Genomic DNA, 17739 nt, shown 5'->3' on the forward strand with positions numbered 1-17739 from the left:
AAATGTAATGAAGGCAGGGTTAGATAATAACATACAGTGGGGCAAAAAAGTATTTAGTCAGCCACCAATTGTGCAAGTTCTCCCACTTAAAAAGATGAGAGAGGCCTGTAATTTTCATCATAGGCACACTTCAACTATGACAGACAAAATGAGAAAAAAAAATCCAGAAAATCACATTGTAGGATTTTTAATACATTTATTTGCAAATTATGGTGGAAAATAAGTATTTGGTCAATAACTTAATACTTTGTTATATACCCTTTGTTGGCAATGACAGAGGTCAAACGTTTTCTGTAAGTCTTCACAAGGTTTTCACACACTGTTGCTGGTATTTTGGCCCATTCCTCCATGCAGATCTCCTCTAGAGCAGTGATGTTTGGGGCTGTTGCTGGGCAACACGGACTTTCAACTCCCCCCAAAGATTTTCTATGGGGTTGAGATCTGGAGACTGGCTAGGCCACTCCAGGACCTTGAAATGCTTCTTACGAAGCCACTCCTTCGTTGCACAGGCGGTGTGTTTGGGATCATTGTCATGCTGAAAAACCCAGCCACGTTTCATCTTCAATGCCCTTGCTGATGGAAGGATTACACGGACCAGTCGTCCTGGTCCCTTTGCAGAAAAACAGCCCTAAAGCATGATGTTTCCACCCCCATGCTTCACAGTAGGTATGGTGTTCTTTGGATGCAACTCAGCATTATTTGTCCTCCAAACACGACGAGTTGAGTTTTCACCAAAAAGTTATATTTTGGTTTCATCTGACCATATGACATTCTCCCAATCTTCTTCTGGATCATCCAAATGCTCTCTAGCAAACTTCAGACGGGCCTGGACATGTACTGGCTTAAGCAGGGGGACACGTCTGGCACTGCAGGATTTGAGTCCCTGGCGGCGTAGTGTGTTACTGATGGTAGGCTTTGTTACTTTGGTCCCAGCTCTCTGCAGGTCATTCACTAGGTCCCCCCGTGTGGTTCTGGGATATTTGCTCACCATTCTTGTGATCATTTTGACCCCACGGGGTGAGATCTTGCGTGGAGCCCCAGGTCGAGGGAGATTATCAGTGGTCTTGTATGTCTTCCATTTCCTAATAATTGCTCCCACAGTTGATTTCTTCAAACCAAGCTGCTTAACTATTGCAGATTCAGTCTTCCCAGCTTGGTGCAGGTCTACAATTTTGTTTCTGGTGTCCTTTGAAAGCTATTTGGTCTTGGCCATAGTGGAGTTTGGAGTGTGACTGTTTGAGGTTGTGGACAGGTGTCTTTTATACTGATAACAAGTTCAACAGGTGCCATTAATACAGGTGACGAGTGGAGGACAGAGGAGCCTCTTAAAGAAGAAGTTACAGGTCTGTGAGAGCCAGAAATCTTGCTTGTTTGTAGGTGACCAAATACTTATTTTCCACCATAATTTGCAAATAAATTCATAAAAAATCTTACAATGTGATTTCCTGGATTTTTTCTCTAATTTTGTCTGTCATAGTTGAAGTGTACCTATGATGAAAAGTACAGGCCTCTCTCATCTTTTTAAGTGGGAGAACTTGCACAATTGGTGGCTGACTAAATACTTTTTTGCCCCACTGTATCTTGAGAACCCCGGGGCTAACAGTAGGCACGAATGGTGAACTGACAGTGCGTGCAGCTCACTCACTCGCTTTGCAGCGTAAGGGCAATTAGTAAAGAGGTTTGAAAAAAGGAGAGATATTTCATCTCCACACTTTTCAGTGGCTCAAAAAAGGCTGCTGTGAAAAAGCCTCAAGCATAATAGACAGGTCCCAAGATGAACCAAAGGCTTCGAAACTGGACGTAAGCGAAGCGCACCCTTCGTAAAGTGATATGACAAAGGGTGCTACCCTACTGTGTAGATGTCAAGGCCTATAATTATAGGCCAAAATAATGGCTAAATAAACCTTTGCAGTAGAGAAAAAACTCCCCTGTGTCAAAAGGTCCTGGATGGAGCCCCAAACATGTCACTTGCACATTGAGCGTGTAGAAGGGTCTCTGGGCACTCTGGATAGTCTCAATGACTTTGAGTGGTAAGCCTGTTGCATTCAGAGTCATCCTCTCACTGGTCAGACCTAGAGGGCCGTGGTTACTGGGTGAGAGTGGGAAGTATCTTAGCTCGCTTGGGTCATACAGATCCCTGTGTAGTTACATGGACTTGTTGTAAAGCCAGAGAGGGATCTCTCCTACTCAGAGTTTCCCTGGCCATAGAGGAAGGAGCGTTACCCACCCCAAAAATCTGAGGGGGCACAAAGTATGTGAGGATGGGTGGAGGGGGGTTGGGCCCCCACGTCCGGAAGTTGGAGAATTTCAAATTGTTCAAATACATGAAACAGCTTTTTACCGCAATCTAGAATCATAATCATTATGCTTAATTGCATTGTTCTGCATATCTCTGGGTAAAATATTGAAAGGAATTGTTATTGCTAGCTATTCTAAAGTCTACCAACCTTGTCAGTAAGCATGCCAGCTAAGATAGTTAGACATGCTAGCTACTCTAACTTGATAGATAGCCTGAAATGGCTTCTTCGTGCCCCTGTGCCCTCTATGTGCACGATGCCTCTGCATAGAGGGGCTATTAAGATGAGGGAGAGGCTCCTTCACTCTGACTAAAGTAGAGAGTAGAAAAGGCACAGAGGACAAAACATCACCCTTGCCAAGGATGTGGCAGTGTTTCCACCCCTAGAGGTTTGTTTTCACTACTTGGGAATGGAGTCTCCAAACCCTACTGGGTTGACGCTTCTAACAGGTGGAATGCTCTAGTCTAGAGGTTGGAATATGCTAGTGCACATGTGTCAATCAATCAAATCTTCTTACATCAGCTTTAATCTCATAGTGCTGTACAGAAACCCAGCCTAAAACCCCAAACAGCAAGCAATGCAGGTGTAGAAGCACACACAATGGCACTGCAGAGGGGCAGAGAGTGCATCCCAGTAACTGTGGAACCTAGTAACATTTTTTAGCAGAGCTTGAACCTTTCGGACTGTGTCTCACCATTGTGGTAACAAAGAAAAAACTTTTTCTACTCTCTTTTTCTCCACCTGGCATTATAGTAAGAGTCAAGAATAGAAAGAGGATGGAGCCTTGAGATGATTTCAAAATCATCTCGGGTAAGAGACAAGGTCATAGTGGCGGGCACTTAGGCCCACGCTTGGCCGTTCCAAATCCTCAGTGGCTTTTTTTCATAGGGTTCCTGGGAGGTTGGGGCCTTGTGGGCTGAAGGGGTTTCGTAGAGGGCGGCTGCAGCAAATTACTGTTTGCTTCCGGTCTAAGACCTTGTTGAACGCGGAACGAGGGAGAGCTTGGTTTGTCATTTTGAAAAGTGTGTTGTTTTGAAAGTGTATTGGAAAGTTTCTTAGTAGCTAGCTAACTTGTTTGTTTGGATCCCGCGATGCACTTGGCATCAATTGCTGGGACTGCTACTCTCTGTCCAGTGATCCTGCCGAGGCCAGGTCTGAGGAGCTATTTGGTGTAACAGCTAGCCTAGCTGCTGGCTAGCTGCCTATCAAGCTAGCGGGGTTTCTTGAGGGCTTGAACGCAGCCCATGACGCGGTTAGCCATTATGGCTGGGACCACGGATTGGCGGAAGATTGAGGTGGAGCATGCCCACAGGACTGGAAAACCCACCACTGGCCCAGGTGACAGGCCCAGGCCGATAGTGGTCAAGTTCCTGAGGTTCAAGGACAAGGTCGCTGTTCTGGAAAGAGCCAAGAACTTGAGAGGAACGTAAATCTTCCTAAACGAGGGCTATCCTGAAGCTGTGCGCCAGAAGAGGAAAGAACTTATCCCAGCCATGAAAGCTGCCAGAGCGAGTGGGGACATTGCTTACATCTGCTATTACAGGCTCATTGTCCACCCTCCCTCCCAGAAGCCTGGAAAGGATGAGAGAGCTAAGACTATGGGTTCATAGCTTCAACCCCGCAGCACACACACACCAATTGATTATTAAAGGACTGCTGAATGCATATGTTTTTGTCTCTTGCTTTGTTTGCTCTTTTCCATATTATGTCTATCTCTGATAAGCTACCCAGGAAAGTGCTGAAAATAGCTCATATTAATAAATGTATCCTTAGAAATAAGGTTCATGTAATCAATAACTTGCTAACATCAGATAACATTCATATAATAGCCATTTCTGAGAATCACTTAGATCATTCATTTGATGATACAGCAGTACCAATACAAGGATACAACATCTAGACAGAAACACTTATGGGGGAGGTGTTGCTGTATATATTTAGAGCCATACCCCTGTAATGCCGGCTAGCAGAAGACGCCCAACAGCCACTCCTGGGCTATAATACCCTTTTTGCCATCTGGCCCAAAATCTGCGACACCATATGCCCTCCAAATATACCTCTGCTGTTTTCAACCAAGATCTCAGCGATCACTGCCTCATTGCCTGCATCCGTAATGGGTCCGTGGTCAAACGACCACCCCTCATCACTGTCAAACGCTCCCTAAATCACTTCAGCGAGCAGGTGTTCTAATCGACCTGGCCCGGGTATCCTGGAAGGATATTGACCTCATCCCTTTAGTAAAGGATGCCTGGTCATTCTTTAAAAGTGCCTTCCTCACCATCTTAAATAAGCATGCCCCTTTCAAAAAATGTAGAACCAGGAACAGATATAGCCCTTCGTTCTCTCCAGACCTGACTGCCCTTGACCAACACAAAAACATCCTGTGGCGTTCTGCAGTAGCATCGAATAGCCCCCGTGATATGAAACTTTTCAGGGATGTTCGGAACCAATATACACAGGCAGTTAGGAAAGCTAAGGCTAGCTTTTTCAAGCAGAAATTTGTATCCTGTAGCACAAACTCAAAAAAGTTCTGGGACACTGTAAAGTCTATGGAGAATAAGAGCACCTCCTCCCAGCTCCCCACTGCACTGAGGCTAGGAAACACTTGTCACCACCGATAAATCCACCATAATTGAACATTTCAATAAGCATTTCTCTACGGCTGGCCATGCTTTCCACCTGGCTACCCCTACCCCGGTCAACAGCCCTGCACTCCCCACAGCAACTCGCCCAAGCCTCCCCGATTTCTCCTTCACCCAAATCCAGATAGCTGATGTTCTGAAAGAGCTGCAAAATCTGGACCCCTACAAATCCGCCGGGCTAGACAATCTGGACCCTCTCTTTCTAAAATTATCTGCCACAATTGTTGCAACCCCTATCACTAGCCTGTTCAACCTCTCTTTCTGAGATTCCTAAAGATTGGAAAGCTGCAGCGGTCATCCCCCTCTTCAAAGGGGGAGACATTCTAGACCCAAACTGCTACAGACCTATATCTATCCTACCCTGCCTTTCTAAGGTCCTCGAAAGCCAAGTTAACAAACAGATCACCGACCATTTCGAATCTCACCGTACCTTCTCCACTGTGTAATCTGGTTTCCGAGCTGGTCATGGTCGCACCTCAGCCACGCTCAAGGTCCTAAATGATATCATAACCGTCATCAATAAGAGACATTACTGTGCAGCCTTATTCATCGACCTGGCCAAGGCTTTCAACTTTATCAATCACCACATTCTTATTGGCAGACTCAACCGTCTTGGTTTCTCAAATGATTGCCTCGCCTGGTTTACCAACTACTTCTCTGATAGAGTTCATTGTGTCAAATCGGAGGGCCTGTTGTCCGGACCTCTGGCAGTCTCTATGGGGGTGCCACAGGGTTCAGTTCTCGGGCCGACTCTCTTCTCTGTATACATCAATGATGTCGCTCTTGCTGCTGGTGATTCTCTGATCCACCTCTATGCAGACGACACCATTCGGTATACTTCTGGCCCTTCATTGGAGACTGTTTTAAAACTTCTTGGTGACAGGGGGCAGTATTTTCCCGTCCGGATGAAATGCATGCCCAAATTCAACTGCTTGCTACTCATCCCCAGATGATAAGATATGCATATAGATTTGGATGGAAAACACTCTGAAGTTTCTAAACCTGTTTGAATCATGTCTGTGAGTATAACAGAAGTTATGTAGCAGGCGAAACCCAGAGGAAAAACCATTCAGAATTTTTTTTTTTGAGGTCACTCTCTTTTCAATGGGCTTTCATTGGGAATCCAGATGTCTAAGGGACCTTCTTGCAGTTCCTACCACTTCCACTGGATGTCACCAGTCTTTAGAAATTGGTTGAGGTTTTTCCTTCAAGTTTACTGTTTGTTAGAGGCACGTGACCAGAAAGGTAGCGTCAGTTTGTTTTCTTCCTGTATTGAACACAGATCATCCCGTCTTCAATTTTAGCGATTATTTACATAAAAAAATAGCTAAAGTTGTATTACAAAAGTAGTTTGAAATGTTTTGGCAAAGTTTACAGGTAACTTTTGAGATATTTTGTATTCACGTTGCGCAAGTTGGAACCAGTGTTTATCTGGATAAAACGCGCCAAATAAATGTACATTTTGGATATATATCGACGGAATTAATCAAACAAAATGACCATTTGTGATGTTTATGGGACATATCGGAGTACCAACAGAAGAAGCTCGTCAAAGGTAAGGCATGATTTATATTTTTATTTCTGCGTTTTGTGTCGCGCCTGCATTTTTTAAATATGTTTTCAACATATTCAACAGCGCGTCTTCAACCTCAGGAGGCTGAAGAAATTTGGCTTGTCACCTAAAACACAGATGCAGATGCACAATCGAGAGCATCCTGTCAGGCCGTATCACCGCCTGGTATGGCAACTGCTCCGCCCACAACCGTAAGGCTCTCCAGAGGGTAGTGAGGTCTGCACAACACATCCCCGGGGGCAAGCTACCTGCCCTCCAGGACACCTACACCACCCAAGCCACTGCCTGTTCCCCCCACTATCATCCAGAAGGCGAGGTCAGTACAGGTGCATCAAAGCTGGGACCGAGAGACTGAAAAACTGCTTCGATCTCAAGGCCATCAGACCGCTAAACAGCCATCACTAACATTGAGTGGCTGCTGCCAACATACTGACTCAAATCTCTAGCCACTTTAATAAATAAAAATTGGATGTAATAAATGTATCACTAGTCACTTGAAACAATGCCACTTTACATAATGTTTACATAACCTAAATTACTCATCTCATATGTATATACTGTACTCTATACCATCTACTGCATCTTGCCTATGCCGTTCGGTCATCGCTCATCCATATATTTATATGTACATATTCTTATTAATTCCTTTACACTTGTGTGTAAAAGGTAGTTGTTGTGAAATTGTTAGATTACTTGTTAGATATTACTGCATGGTCAGAACTAGAAGCACAAGCATTTCACTACACTCGCATTAACATCTGCTAGCCATGTGTATGTGACCAATACATTTTGATTTGATTTGGGGAATCTCCCCCCTCCCTTCCCCTCTCAGGGCTTGAGAGGGAGGGTACTGTTGTCCCCACCTTCGATCACATCCGTGAAGTCGAGGGATTAATCCCGTTGTCAATTCGTCAAGACAGTGAGGGAAAGGAATTGAGACTATCCATAATCTTGCTCCAGCTGGGCTCGGTTGTGGGGAACTGGACCTCAGCCTTGGCTGGTGGCTCAGAGGTGAGAGGGGGGTCAGAGATGGAGGTACGTTTGAGCCTCCTTAAGCTCGGCCCGAATCCTTCCCCGCAATCCAGGAGCTGCAAATGCAAGAACGTGGGGTTTCGAGTGCATGGCCTGGCTCGTCCTGGGATGGCCATTGTAAAAAACAATGCTAGGCCTGCTAGTGTAGTAGCGGCTGTCATAAAAAACAACATGTGCGCCCGGTGGCTTACAATGGGAGGAGGCTAGCTCATAGCTACCAAGAGAGAGCACGGCACAGATCAATGAGACAGATATTACACCGGATGTAAAATGTGAAGCATCCGGTTGGCATTTCCACTCACTACCAAATATGGTGGTGAGAGGAAGCACAGTGGACTGCAGTGGGAGAAGATTTTGGCCTACATTCTGCTAATTTTCTCATCGATGAAGCACTTGATCTCAGTACAGTTTTCTGTTTCCAAATCTAACATCTGTTATGAACAGAGTGGAGTAAGTTTAGTCAACTTTAGGCTTGCCAAAGTTTAAAAAATTGCATTGTTTAGGAGTGCGAGGGTGAATTTAGTTATGTCACACACACTTCACAGAGTAGGCGTTCACTAACAGAACATTTGCAAATACATGCTAGGACACGCCAATAGGCTCTCGCTAGCTCGTGCTTGGCTCTGCCTATCTTCTCGCTTGTTCTGCCCACTATGATTAATTTTCTCCCATTGGAAACAACAGGCTGTGGTCTATCTTGGTTAGTTAGACTTCGGGCTGTTATCCTCCCACAACCTTAAAGCCGTCAACCTAAACTTTGCCGGTTTATTTAATACAAATGAGTGAATGTAGGTTAAACTAAACAAGAGGAGAGCGCTAGCAATGCTACAGTGTGTGCAGATAGAACTGCTAACTAGCATGGTTAGGTTAGTTATGGTTAGTTAGACTTCGGGCTGTTATCCTCCCACAACCTTAAAGTCGTCAGCCTAAACTTTGCCGGTTTATTTAATACAAATGAGTGAATGTAGGTTAAACTAAACAAGAGGAGAGAGCTAGCAATGCTACAGTATGTGCAAGAAGAACTGCTAACTAGCATGGCTAGCATGCTTTCCAACAAGCTAACCAAGTTATCTTAAGTCTTGCAGTGTGGGCTAACTAGGTCTCGATAGCGAGCCTTGTGACGCTAGCTACCACTGGAGACTGGTATAATTTTAGACAAATTCAACGCATAGCAAAATCGTTCCTTTCAATCAACCGTTCAAATGTATTTATACTGAATTTGGCCTGCTTTTGGATTACTATTATCTTGGACTATGAAACCGGCCCATAAAGTGAAAATGGTATCAATAATCTTGTGGAAATGTTATTATGAAACGAATTACTCTTGTATCGATCCATCCGTATGAGAATGCCCCGACTCTTGTATTTGCTACACAGACAGACATGAGACACAGATGGTACAGAGATGCTAAGGCAGCACAGGGTTTATTTATTCGGAGCTGCAGAGCACAGTGGGTTTGGCTTTACATTCTGTACACTCAGCACTGTAATGTACAACAATAGCAGGAAGAGATCCTCCCTCGTTCTCTCCTTTTCATCCTCTCTCTCTCTCTCCTCACTCCCCAGCCTCCACCACCAGCCAAATACAGTGTGTGTGTGTGTCATAAAGAAACACATCGATCATGAGAGAAACAAAGTGCAAACATTTGTGTGCGAGTCGTCTAGAAGATCAGGCTAAAGAGGAGGCACTTCTGATTTTCAATTTGTGAAATGATTTACGAATAAAATAATAACTGGCCAAGACTAAATGTGTAAGTTCAATTGTTTTCTGTAAATATTTAGTCAAATTCCAAAACCAGAGCTGTTCTTCCCTGTGGTTCGAGTGTGTTGGAAGGCTTCCCATTGTGAGGTGACATGTGGTCCCTTTACCAATTACTCTACCAGAGCCCCGGAACCTCAATAGTCTAACACGGCTTCCTCTCCTTTATCCGCACTGGATTGGTTAAAGCTCCTTTCCTGTAGAAAAAGGTCATATATCTTCCAGGATTCCTCACCTTTCCTTTAGGATCAGTGCAGCTGAAGAAAAGGAGGAGAGAAAACCTCCCCATTGAGACTATCGAGATGCACCCATGGTCGTGATGGCAACACAAACACAAAACAGCACTGGCTCAATGGATATTACAACATTTACATCACAGTAATATTACTTTAATGTCTGAGGTAAAACAATAACATCTTTACTGTAAAAACATCTTAATTGGTGTATAAATGGTGGCTTACTGGTTTGACAAATCTACTTTTTCTCAAGGTCAACAGGGCGCGGTGGTGCACTCTTTGGGAAAAGTGCAGAAAACAAGACAAGTATTGTGGTTACAATTCTAATAACACAGTTGTGTGTGTGCGTGGGGGGGGGGCAGCCCGTAGTATGCAAACACATGTTTAATTATAACTTAGGTGGAGCATAGCTGCTGCCTCAAGTTTAATATGTGATTGAATAAAGACCAGGCAAATCCCCCTTCCTCCTCCAAAACGGATATGGCAACAATAACACAAATACATAACTGAACTATATCTTTGGCCTGAGGGTATACAAGGCAATATGCACATTGTGTCTTGAGGTTGGTGATGTTGTTGGTTGCATGTACGTGTATAAGTGATTAGGGGAGAGGGAGGTGAAAAGGAGAAAGAGACAAAAAGAGAGAGGGGGAGGGGGGAAGAGAGGAATAAATGAACAGAGAGTGCATTTGAGTGTGAATGTGAATTTATGCAAATCATTTGATTTCTTTCAAAATAAAAAATAAACAGCAACAAAGACCCCATCTTGTATTTCCTGTGGTCTTTCTCAGACAGTGGATCCCCTGAATTAGCTAGTTTTTTCTTATTCATCAACACAGTCAGTGGCTCTTCTCTACTCCAGCGATCCTGAAGGTAAGTGAAGTGTCTGAGCATTGTTTTCAAAACGTCTTTGCGTTATTGAAACGTCCCTCCAATAATTCCCTATGGGTCTCAGGTCCGGGTCACGGTCAGCATTTCCCCTAGACTGACCATGGGCTTGAGTTGGGTGCCTCCGGAAGACTGACAGCTGGTCAGGCCAGGTGTAAACCAATCAGCAGTGAGAAGATCCTTTCGGCTCCTCCTCTGTCTGTGTGTGGCGCCACACAGAGCCATGGCCACTAGGGGGCAGAGTTTGACATGGAGTCCACTGAGTTCACACTGCAGGAAGACACGCGACTGTTGGCGATGGACACCTCGGGGTGCTGGAGGGTGGAGAGAGAGAGAAAGGGAGATTGTGTTATCTCAGGATCAGTGTGTGGATGTAACTGTGCAGTGTAAACTCTGTGTGAGACTGAGTATGTTGGTGTGTGTGTGTGTGTGTCCTCACATGTCTCCTGAAGATCCTGTCCAGCAGGCTGCGTCGGGGAGGCTCGGGCGGTGTGTTCCAGTCCAGATCTGGGGTTCTGGTCGCCTGGGGCCCGAACACATTCAGATCACTGAAACACTCTGTGTCTATCATCTATACACACAGAGACAGAGAAACAGAGAGATGGTGTAAAGACAGTATTTGACTGCCACTGACTGACAAGACCACCAATTATTCAGTCTTTCAGGTTACCTTGCAGACTACCTCTCAGAAGAGGCCAGAGGAGAGGGAAAGACGTCCCAGTTAGTTCACCCACCTCGTGCTGCCATGGGATGGACACGCAGCCTGTAGAGAATTTGAAGTAGAAGTCGTTGTCGGTTTGGTCCAGATTTACTCCCTTGACTGTAGAGAACTGCTCAATGTCCAACACATCCTTACAGTACACCGCCCGGGGCTGAGAGAGAGAAGAAACGCACAGCGGGAAAGAGGGAGAAGAGGAAGAAGTATGAGAGTCTTCATTTGGAGTAGAGGTCATGATCCCTGGTCTAAATAACATATTCACCCATTCATAAATGTAACGGATTGAAACAATTGGAACAGTTGGTTGGTTCCAATATTAAAACACTTCCTGGTGTTGTTTCTAGAGCTGAAGCAGGACAAGAGTTGCCATCCTCCTCCTCCTCTACTTACATCAGGTACAAAGGAGGGCTCCTGGATGCCTGCCTCTAGTCTCTTAAAGTTGATGTTCCTGAAGAAGCAGTGAGCCTTCACCCCTGTTGACCCCTCCGTTGTACAGCCCAGCCTCTGCTTAGGATCTTTGGTCAACAGCTGGAGAGAGAGGGGGAGAGAAAGAGCGGGGAGAGAGAGCGACGGGGGCGAGCGCAAGACGGGGGGGTGGCAGGAGAGAGCGAGAGCCGGACGGGGCGGGAGAGAGAGAGCAAGAGCAAGAGCGAGACCGGGTGAGAGAGAGAGGGAGACCGGGAGAGAGAGAGAGAGCGAGACCAGAGAGAGCGAGACAGGGCGGGAGAGAGAGAGAGCGGAACGTGGGGGGAGGCAGGAGAGAGCGAGACGGGGGCGGGAGAGAGCGAGACGGGGGCGGGAGAGAGCGAGACGGGGGGCGGGAGAGAGCGAGACGGGAGAGAGCGAGACGGGTGCGGGAGAGAGCGAGACGGGGCGGGAGAGAGCGAGACGGGGCGGGAGAGAGCGAGACGAGACGGGCGGGAGAGAGCGAGACGGGGCGGGAGAGCGAGACGGGGGGGGCGAGAGAGAGAGAGCGAGAGGGGGGGGCGAGAGAGGGCGGACGAGGGGCGGGAGAGAGCGAGACGGGGACGGGGCGGGAGAGAGCGAGACGGGGGCGGGAGAGAGCGAGACGGGGGGCGGGAGAGAGCGAGACGGGGGCGGGAGAGAGCGAGACGGGGGTGGGAGAGAGCGAGACGGGGGGTGGGAGAGAGCGAGACGGGGGGCGGGAGAGAGCAAGACGGGGCGGGAGAGAGCGAGACGGGGCGGGAGAGAGCGAGATGAGGAGAGAGAGAGAATAGTGGGGGAGAGATGATAGAATGTACAGTCAGTCATTTTCAAATATCATGAGCTCAGCTACTCAGGGTGACTACCAAATACAGTGTGCAGTTCCTGATGACACTAACTAAGCATACGTCTTGTCAATCAATCAATGGGCTCTCACCACTCTACAGATGGCCTGGGTGTCCTCTGTAAACTTGTCGCTGTACTCCTCCTCTCCCTCCTGCACCCTCTTCTCCACTTCTTCCCTCTTCACTCGTTCTTTGCGTGCGCGGAAGGGTGAGCGTCCGGCGGTCATCTCGTAGATGAGACATCCCAGCCCCCACCAGTCTGGACTCATCCCATAGCGCTCGTTGTTGATCACCTCCGGAGCTACACACACAGCACAGTATAACAGGTTTAACGATAATATCTTAGTATGGTAAAAAATGTGTCAGGTTTTTGTTTGATGATTATTGTATTCCGATGCATTAGAAATGAGAAATTAATTTTAATGTGTGGTAATAACATATGAAGGTAAGGTGGCTTACCCATGTAACCCACTGTTCCCACTCTGCCTCGTATGGGGTCCCCTTCAGGCACTTTGATGGCCAGGCCCAGATCTGAGATCCGGATGTGTCCTATGGCACAGGGGCAGAGAGGTCAGGGGTCAAAGATCAGTCCTATTTAACAGAGAGCCTCGGAGTTCAAATGTCCTAATCCCAGTAGTTAGGCTACAGTACAGTAGTAAGGGCAACTCACCATTATCATCTAATAGAATATTCTCTGGTTTTAAATCCCTGAAGGAAAAAAAAAATGTTAATTTGGGGCATTTGACATTGGGACTAAAACCAATACATCATGTGATGACATCATGTGATCTCGGGAGACATTTGTATAGTGAATGACAATCAGAAGAATCCACTGCTAATTTTGCTAAAGGTTGGAGTAGGTAGTTGCCCCCATCTGATCCTAGATCTGTTGCAATGTGAACCTAGATCTGTGTTAAGGGAAACTGAGGTGCTATGATAACAAGCTGCCACCTGTAGACGATCGATTCCTGGTGTAGGTGGTCCAGGCCGCAGCAGATCTGGGCAGCATAGAACTGGACCCTGTCCTTCTCAAAACCTGGAGTCCCCATGCTGTAGATGTGGAACTTCAGATCCCCTCCATTCATTAAGGTCAGCACCAGACACAGAGCATCTTTGGTCTCATAGGCATATGCTAAACTCACCTATAGAGATTGATGAGAGAGAGATTGATATGAGAGAGACAGAGAGAGCGATTGGCGATCGAGAGATTGATGATCGAGCGAGAGAGACTGACGAGAGAGAGAGAGCGAGCGACTGACGAGAGAGAGAGAGAGAGAGAGAGAGAGAGAGAGAGAGAAAGAGACTGACGAGAGCGAGAGACTGACGAGAGAGGAGAGAGAGACTGACGAGAGAGAGACTGATGAGAGAGAGAGAGAGAGACTGACAAGAGAGAGAGAGAGACTGATGAGAGAGAGACTGACGAGAGCGAGAGACTGACGAGAGGAGAGAGGAGAGAGAGAGAGAGAGACTGACGAAAGAGAGAGAGAGAGAGAGAGAGCGAAAGAGAATAAAGTGAAAGCGTGTGGACATGTATTGTGTGGTCATGTATCCAAATAATAGGAAGAGACTCACAACAAATCTGCTGTTGACCTTCTCTAGTATTTGTTTCTCATTAAGGGCCATGGACTCTCCTTTCCTCTTCTTAATTCTCTTCTTCTCCAGCTTCTTGCAGGCATACATCTTCCCTGTGGCTCGCACCTGGCACGCACACACCTGAGAGAACACAAAGTACTATATCATAGGCCAGTTCATCTCACACACACAATTCTCTAATAATTCTCTAAATGGAAAATTGTGCCTCACCTCTCCGAATCCTCCCTTCCCCAGTACTCGGTACTGTCGAAACGTGTCTTTAGTTATTGGCTGTCTGAAAACACATCTCACAGTAAATAACAGTACCAGGCACAGAGCTAGAGAGTCTCTGCACATAGGGGGCGGGGTGCTCTCGAGGGGCCCTTCTGACCAAATCAATTAAATTCATAGCTGATATGGCCTATGATAAACGCAAATTAGGCATCATCACTAGGGACGTTAACAGTTAGTCTGCAAAACATGTTTTTACCTGTCACGGTTACCGGTCTAGCTATAGGTTAATTAGCATAACTAAATTAAAGAGAGTGTGCATTTTCATTCGTTTGTCATGCATCTTATTTTATGAGACGCGCACCGCATACTAGAGCCCTGTACGGGCATCAATTTAAAGTCCTACCCATAGGCCCCTACCCTACCCAGGCCCGATCGCTTCTGACAAATTTAAGGCCCGGCCCGGAATGAGAAGCAACTTCCTCCAGTAGTAAATCCATTAGCTGCTTCTCTCTGTCCATCACTCGCTCCCTGCTCACTCTGCACGTGTTCTGCTCATGGTGGCTCCAAGTCTGTGAGTATCCATAGCAACGGCTCCACTTGGGCCGCTCTGCTGAGACCGCAGTTCAGCCGTCAACGGATATTATTATCTCCCGTCTTATATTTGACGAGGTTGAAGCGCTTCTGACACCATGTTGTGATCTTAGTCAGATATGACTCTATTGCGTAGCAGAGCACGAGCAAATAGGTCAGCAAAATGTTTTTTTTTGTTAGTGATCAATTTAGTGATACCCTGCCCGGTCCTAACCCGGGCCCGGGTCAGGTAACAGAGCTCTCTACCGCATATAGAGCCTAGTTTGAGCACGCAGCGACAGCTCACACTCGCAGCTCCTCAAACATGTTCTTATGAAGCCCAGTCAATGCACAACATTTCTACATGGAATCGCGGGTGATCACAGAGTGTTGATGTCCACTGATAGAGGATCCCAGCTACCTTATTTATTTCTCAACTCAGAGATTGGAACTTATTTGGCCAACCATCTGAGCTGTAGGGCAGTCTGCATGTTGAAAACAGGTACTTCATGGTTTGCAATATGGTTGTTTTACTTCATAGCCTATTGATAAAAAAAAAAGTGGCCAAAATCCAAACTTAGAAATGGGAATGATTTCGTCAAGACTTCGTCAAGATGCCATTGAAACCAGCATTTCTCTCCTGTTCCATTTCGTTTCCACATCAACTTTCTTTCGCGGCCCAGAAGCCAGAAGGCACAGCCCTAGTCATATTAGCAAACCTTCCTAGTAAGGTATCTTTAGATTCTTCCCTCTGTCACATGCAACCGCTCGCAGCAGAATGCGCTTTAGAATCTGTTTTTCCCTCGAATTGCTTCCTGCCCCAGGCCAGCGGGCCCCTCAAGGGGGTATAGCGACAGACAGTTTTCTTCTCAGAAATCATTGCACACGCGATAGAACAACATTGTATGTACTGGGATTTTGTTTACCACCATGCTGGATGCTCATTTCCTCGTAAAAATAACAAAAGCGCCTGGGATGGACGGTGACGCTGTTAGGCCTATCGCGGCTCTCAGCTTTAAAGAAAGCTTTTACTTTGCTTTGTGGTAGGCGACGTCACCGTTGAAAAAATGAGGTGCGTGGTCCCTACGCCGGTCGCACCCGTGGCCCCCCAAGCTAGCACCGTGCCATTCAATGATCACTAAAATCTATTGTTTCTGTTAGATTTAGTTTAAGCAGCACATTACCTCTCCAGCATCTTCCACTGTAGGAAACGGTCAAAGTACATGCTGTTTTGGTAGTCAGAGAAGGGAGCTCGTCTCAGGTAGTCATGGAGAGCCCTGAAGAACAGACAACAAACAAAAAGGTTAAAGCCCTGAGGCGACAGGCAACAGCTTCAGTTGCAGTAAGAGGGAAGCCAGCTGATGGTCCAGTGTGTTTGCGCTTTAGCCAACTCCTCTCCGTGTTCCTTCATTGTCTTATGCAACCTCATCCCCAGTCTCTTGCACACATTGCATATACACCTGCTACACCAACCACTTCCTTTCTCCCACTGTTACCAGTGTGCTAATGAAAGTCACGCTTGACGCTTCGAAATGCCAGCAACTTGATAGAAATGATAGGAGAGTTGGCTTCCGCACATGGAGTACGGGACGAGGCTAGCGATAAGCTAAGGTCAAGCTGTTTCTTCAGAAGAATATCATAGTTGACAAAAAAGGAGAGAGACCAAAGAAAGATTCCCTTACTTGCGACAGTCACTGAAGATCTCCTTGCAGGGGTGAAGTTCCAGGTTCTCTCTACACTGCTCAGCAAGGCTCTCTGCTGCCTCCACACACTCTGACGACTACACAGGCACACGCGCACGCACACACACACACAGTCACACACACAGTCACACACACACAGGAATTAGTGTGGTAGGCCTGATCACAGACGACGATGAGGTCAAAGAGGTCAGTGACCTGGCAGTGTGTTGCCAGGACCGCAACCTCTCCCTCAATGTCATGGCTGATCGTGGACTACAAGAAACGGAGGGCCCGAGCACGCCCCCAACTATATCGACTGGGCTGTAGTGGAGCAGGTCGAGAGCTTCAAGTTCCTCTGTATCCACATCACTAAGGAATTAACATGGTACACACACACACACACACAGTCGTGAAGTAGGCACGATAATGCCTCTTCCCCCTCAAGAAGCTGAAAAGATTTGGCACGGGTCCTCAGCTCCTCAAAAAGTTCTACAGCTGTAAAGCATCTTGACTGGCTGTATCACCGCCAGGTATGGTAACTGCTTGGCAGCCGACCGCAAGGCGCTACAGAGGGTAGTGTGTATGGCCCAGTACATTACTGGGGGTTAAGCTCTCTGCCATCCAGGACCTCTATACCAGGCGGTGTCAGAGGAAGGACCTAAAAATGGTCAAAGACTCCAGCCACCCAAGTCATACATTGTTCTCTCTGCTACCGCATGGCAAGCGGTGCCGATGCACCAAGTTTGGAACCAACAGGAACCCGAACATCTCCTACCCCCAAGCCATAAGATTGCTAAATAGTACCCAAACTATCTGCATTGAACCCCCCATTTTCACTAACTCTTTTAAGTCAAGGGGGTGCAATGCGAATAGTCTGGGTAGCCATTAGATAAGATGTTCAGGAGTGTTATGGCTTGGGGGTAGAAGCTGTTTAGAAGCCTCTTGGACCTAGACTTGGCACTCCGGTACTGCTTGCCGTGCAGTAGCAGAGAGAACAGTCTATGACTAGGGTGACTGGAGTCTTTGACAATATCTAGGGCCTTGCTCTGACACATACAGTGGGGCAAAAAAGTATTTAGTCAGCCACCAATTGTGCAAGTTCTCCTACTTAAAAAGATGAGTGAGGCCTGTAATTTTCATCATAGGTACACTTCAACTATGATAGACAAAATGAGAAAAGAAAATCCAGAAAATCACATTGTAGGATTTTTAATGAATTTATTTGCAAATTATGGTGGAAAATAAGT

The 17739-nt window shown here is 46.6% G+C and overlaps 1 protein-coding gene across 4 annotated transcripts in view; it reads right to left on the reverse strand.

Annotated features, from left to right (window-relative positions):
- Window positions 1-8942: 8942 nt before the first annotated feature.
- LOC115111847 (G protein-coupled receptor kinase 5-like) overlaps window positions 8943-17739 on the reverse strand; it is an 83248-nt gene continuing 74451 nt past the window's right edge. For 3 of the 4 annotated variants that reach the window (XM_029638329.2, XM_029638332.2, XM_029638331.2), the window contains exons 5-16: window positions 16493-16590; window positions 15995-16087; window positions 14238-14301; window positions 14007-14147; window positions 13386-13576; window positions 13105-13142; window positions 12894-12983; window positions 12527-12735; window positions 11536-11673; window positions 11162-11299; window positions 10867-10998; window positions 8943-10741 (exon numbers count right to left, since the gene is read on the reverse strand). In XM_029638329.2, the coding sequence (XP_029494189.1) occupies window positions 10658-10741; window positions 10867-10998; window positions 11162-11299; window positions 11536-11673; window positions 12527-12735; window positions 12894-12983; window positions 13105-13142; window positions 13386-13576; window positions 14007-14147; window positions 14238-14301; window positions 15995-16087; window positions 16493-16590 (1416 nt within the window). In that variant the 3' untranslated portion in view covers window positions 8943-10657. Of the gene's footprint in view, window positions 10742-10866; window positions 10999-11097; window positions 11300-11535; window positions 11674-12526; window positions 12736-12893; window positions 12984-13104; window positions 13143-13385; window positions 13577-14006; window positions 14148-14237; window positions 14302-15994; window positions 16088-16492; window positions 16591-17739 lie in introns of those variants that run through there. The other variant, XM_029638330.2, reaches the window with a different exon arrangement.

This window comes from Oncorhynchus nerka, linkage group LG27, assembly GCF_034236695.1.
Source record: "Oncorhynchus nerka isolate Pitt River linkage group LG27, Oner_Uvic_2.0, whole genome shotgun sequence".
Taxonomy (NCBI): Eukaryota; Metazoa; Chordata; class Actinopteri; order Salmoniformes; family Salmonidae; genus Oncorhynchus; species Oncorhynchus nerka.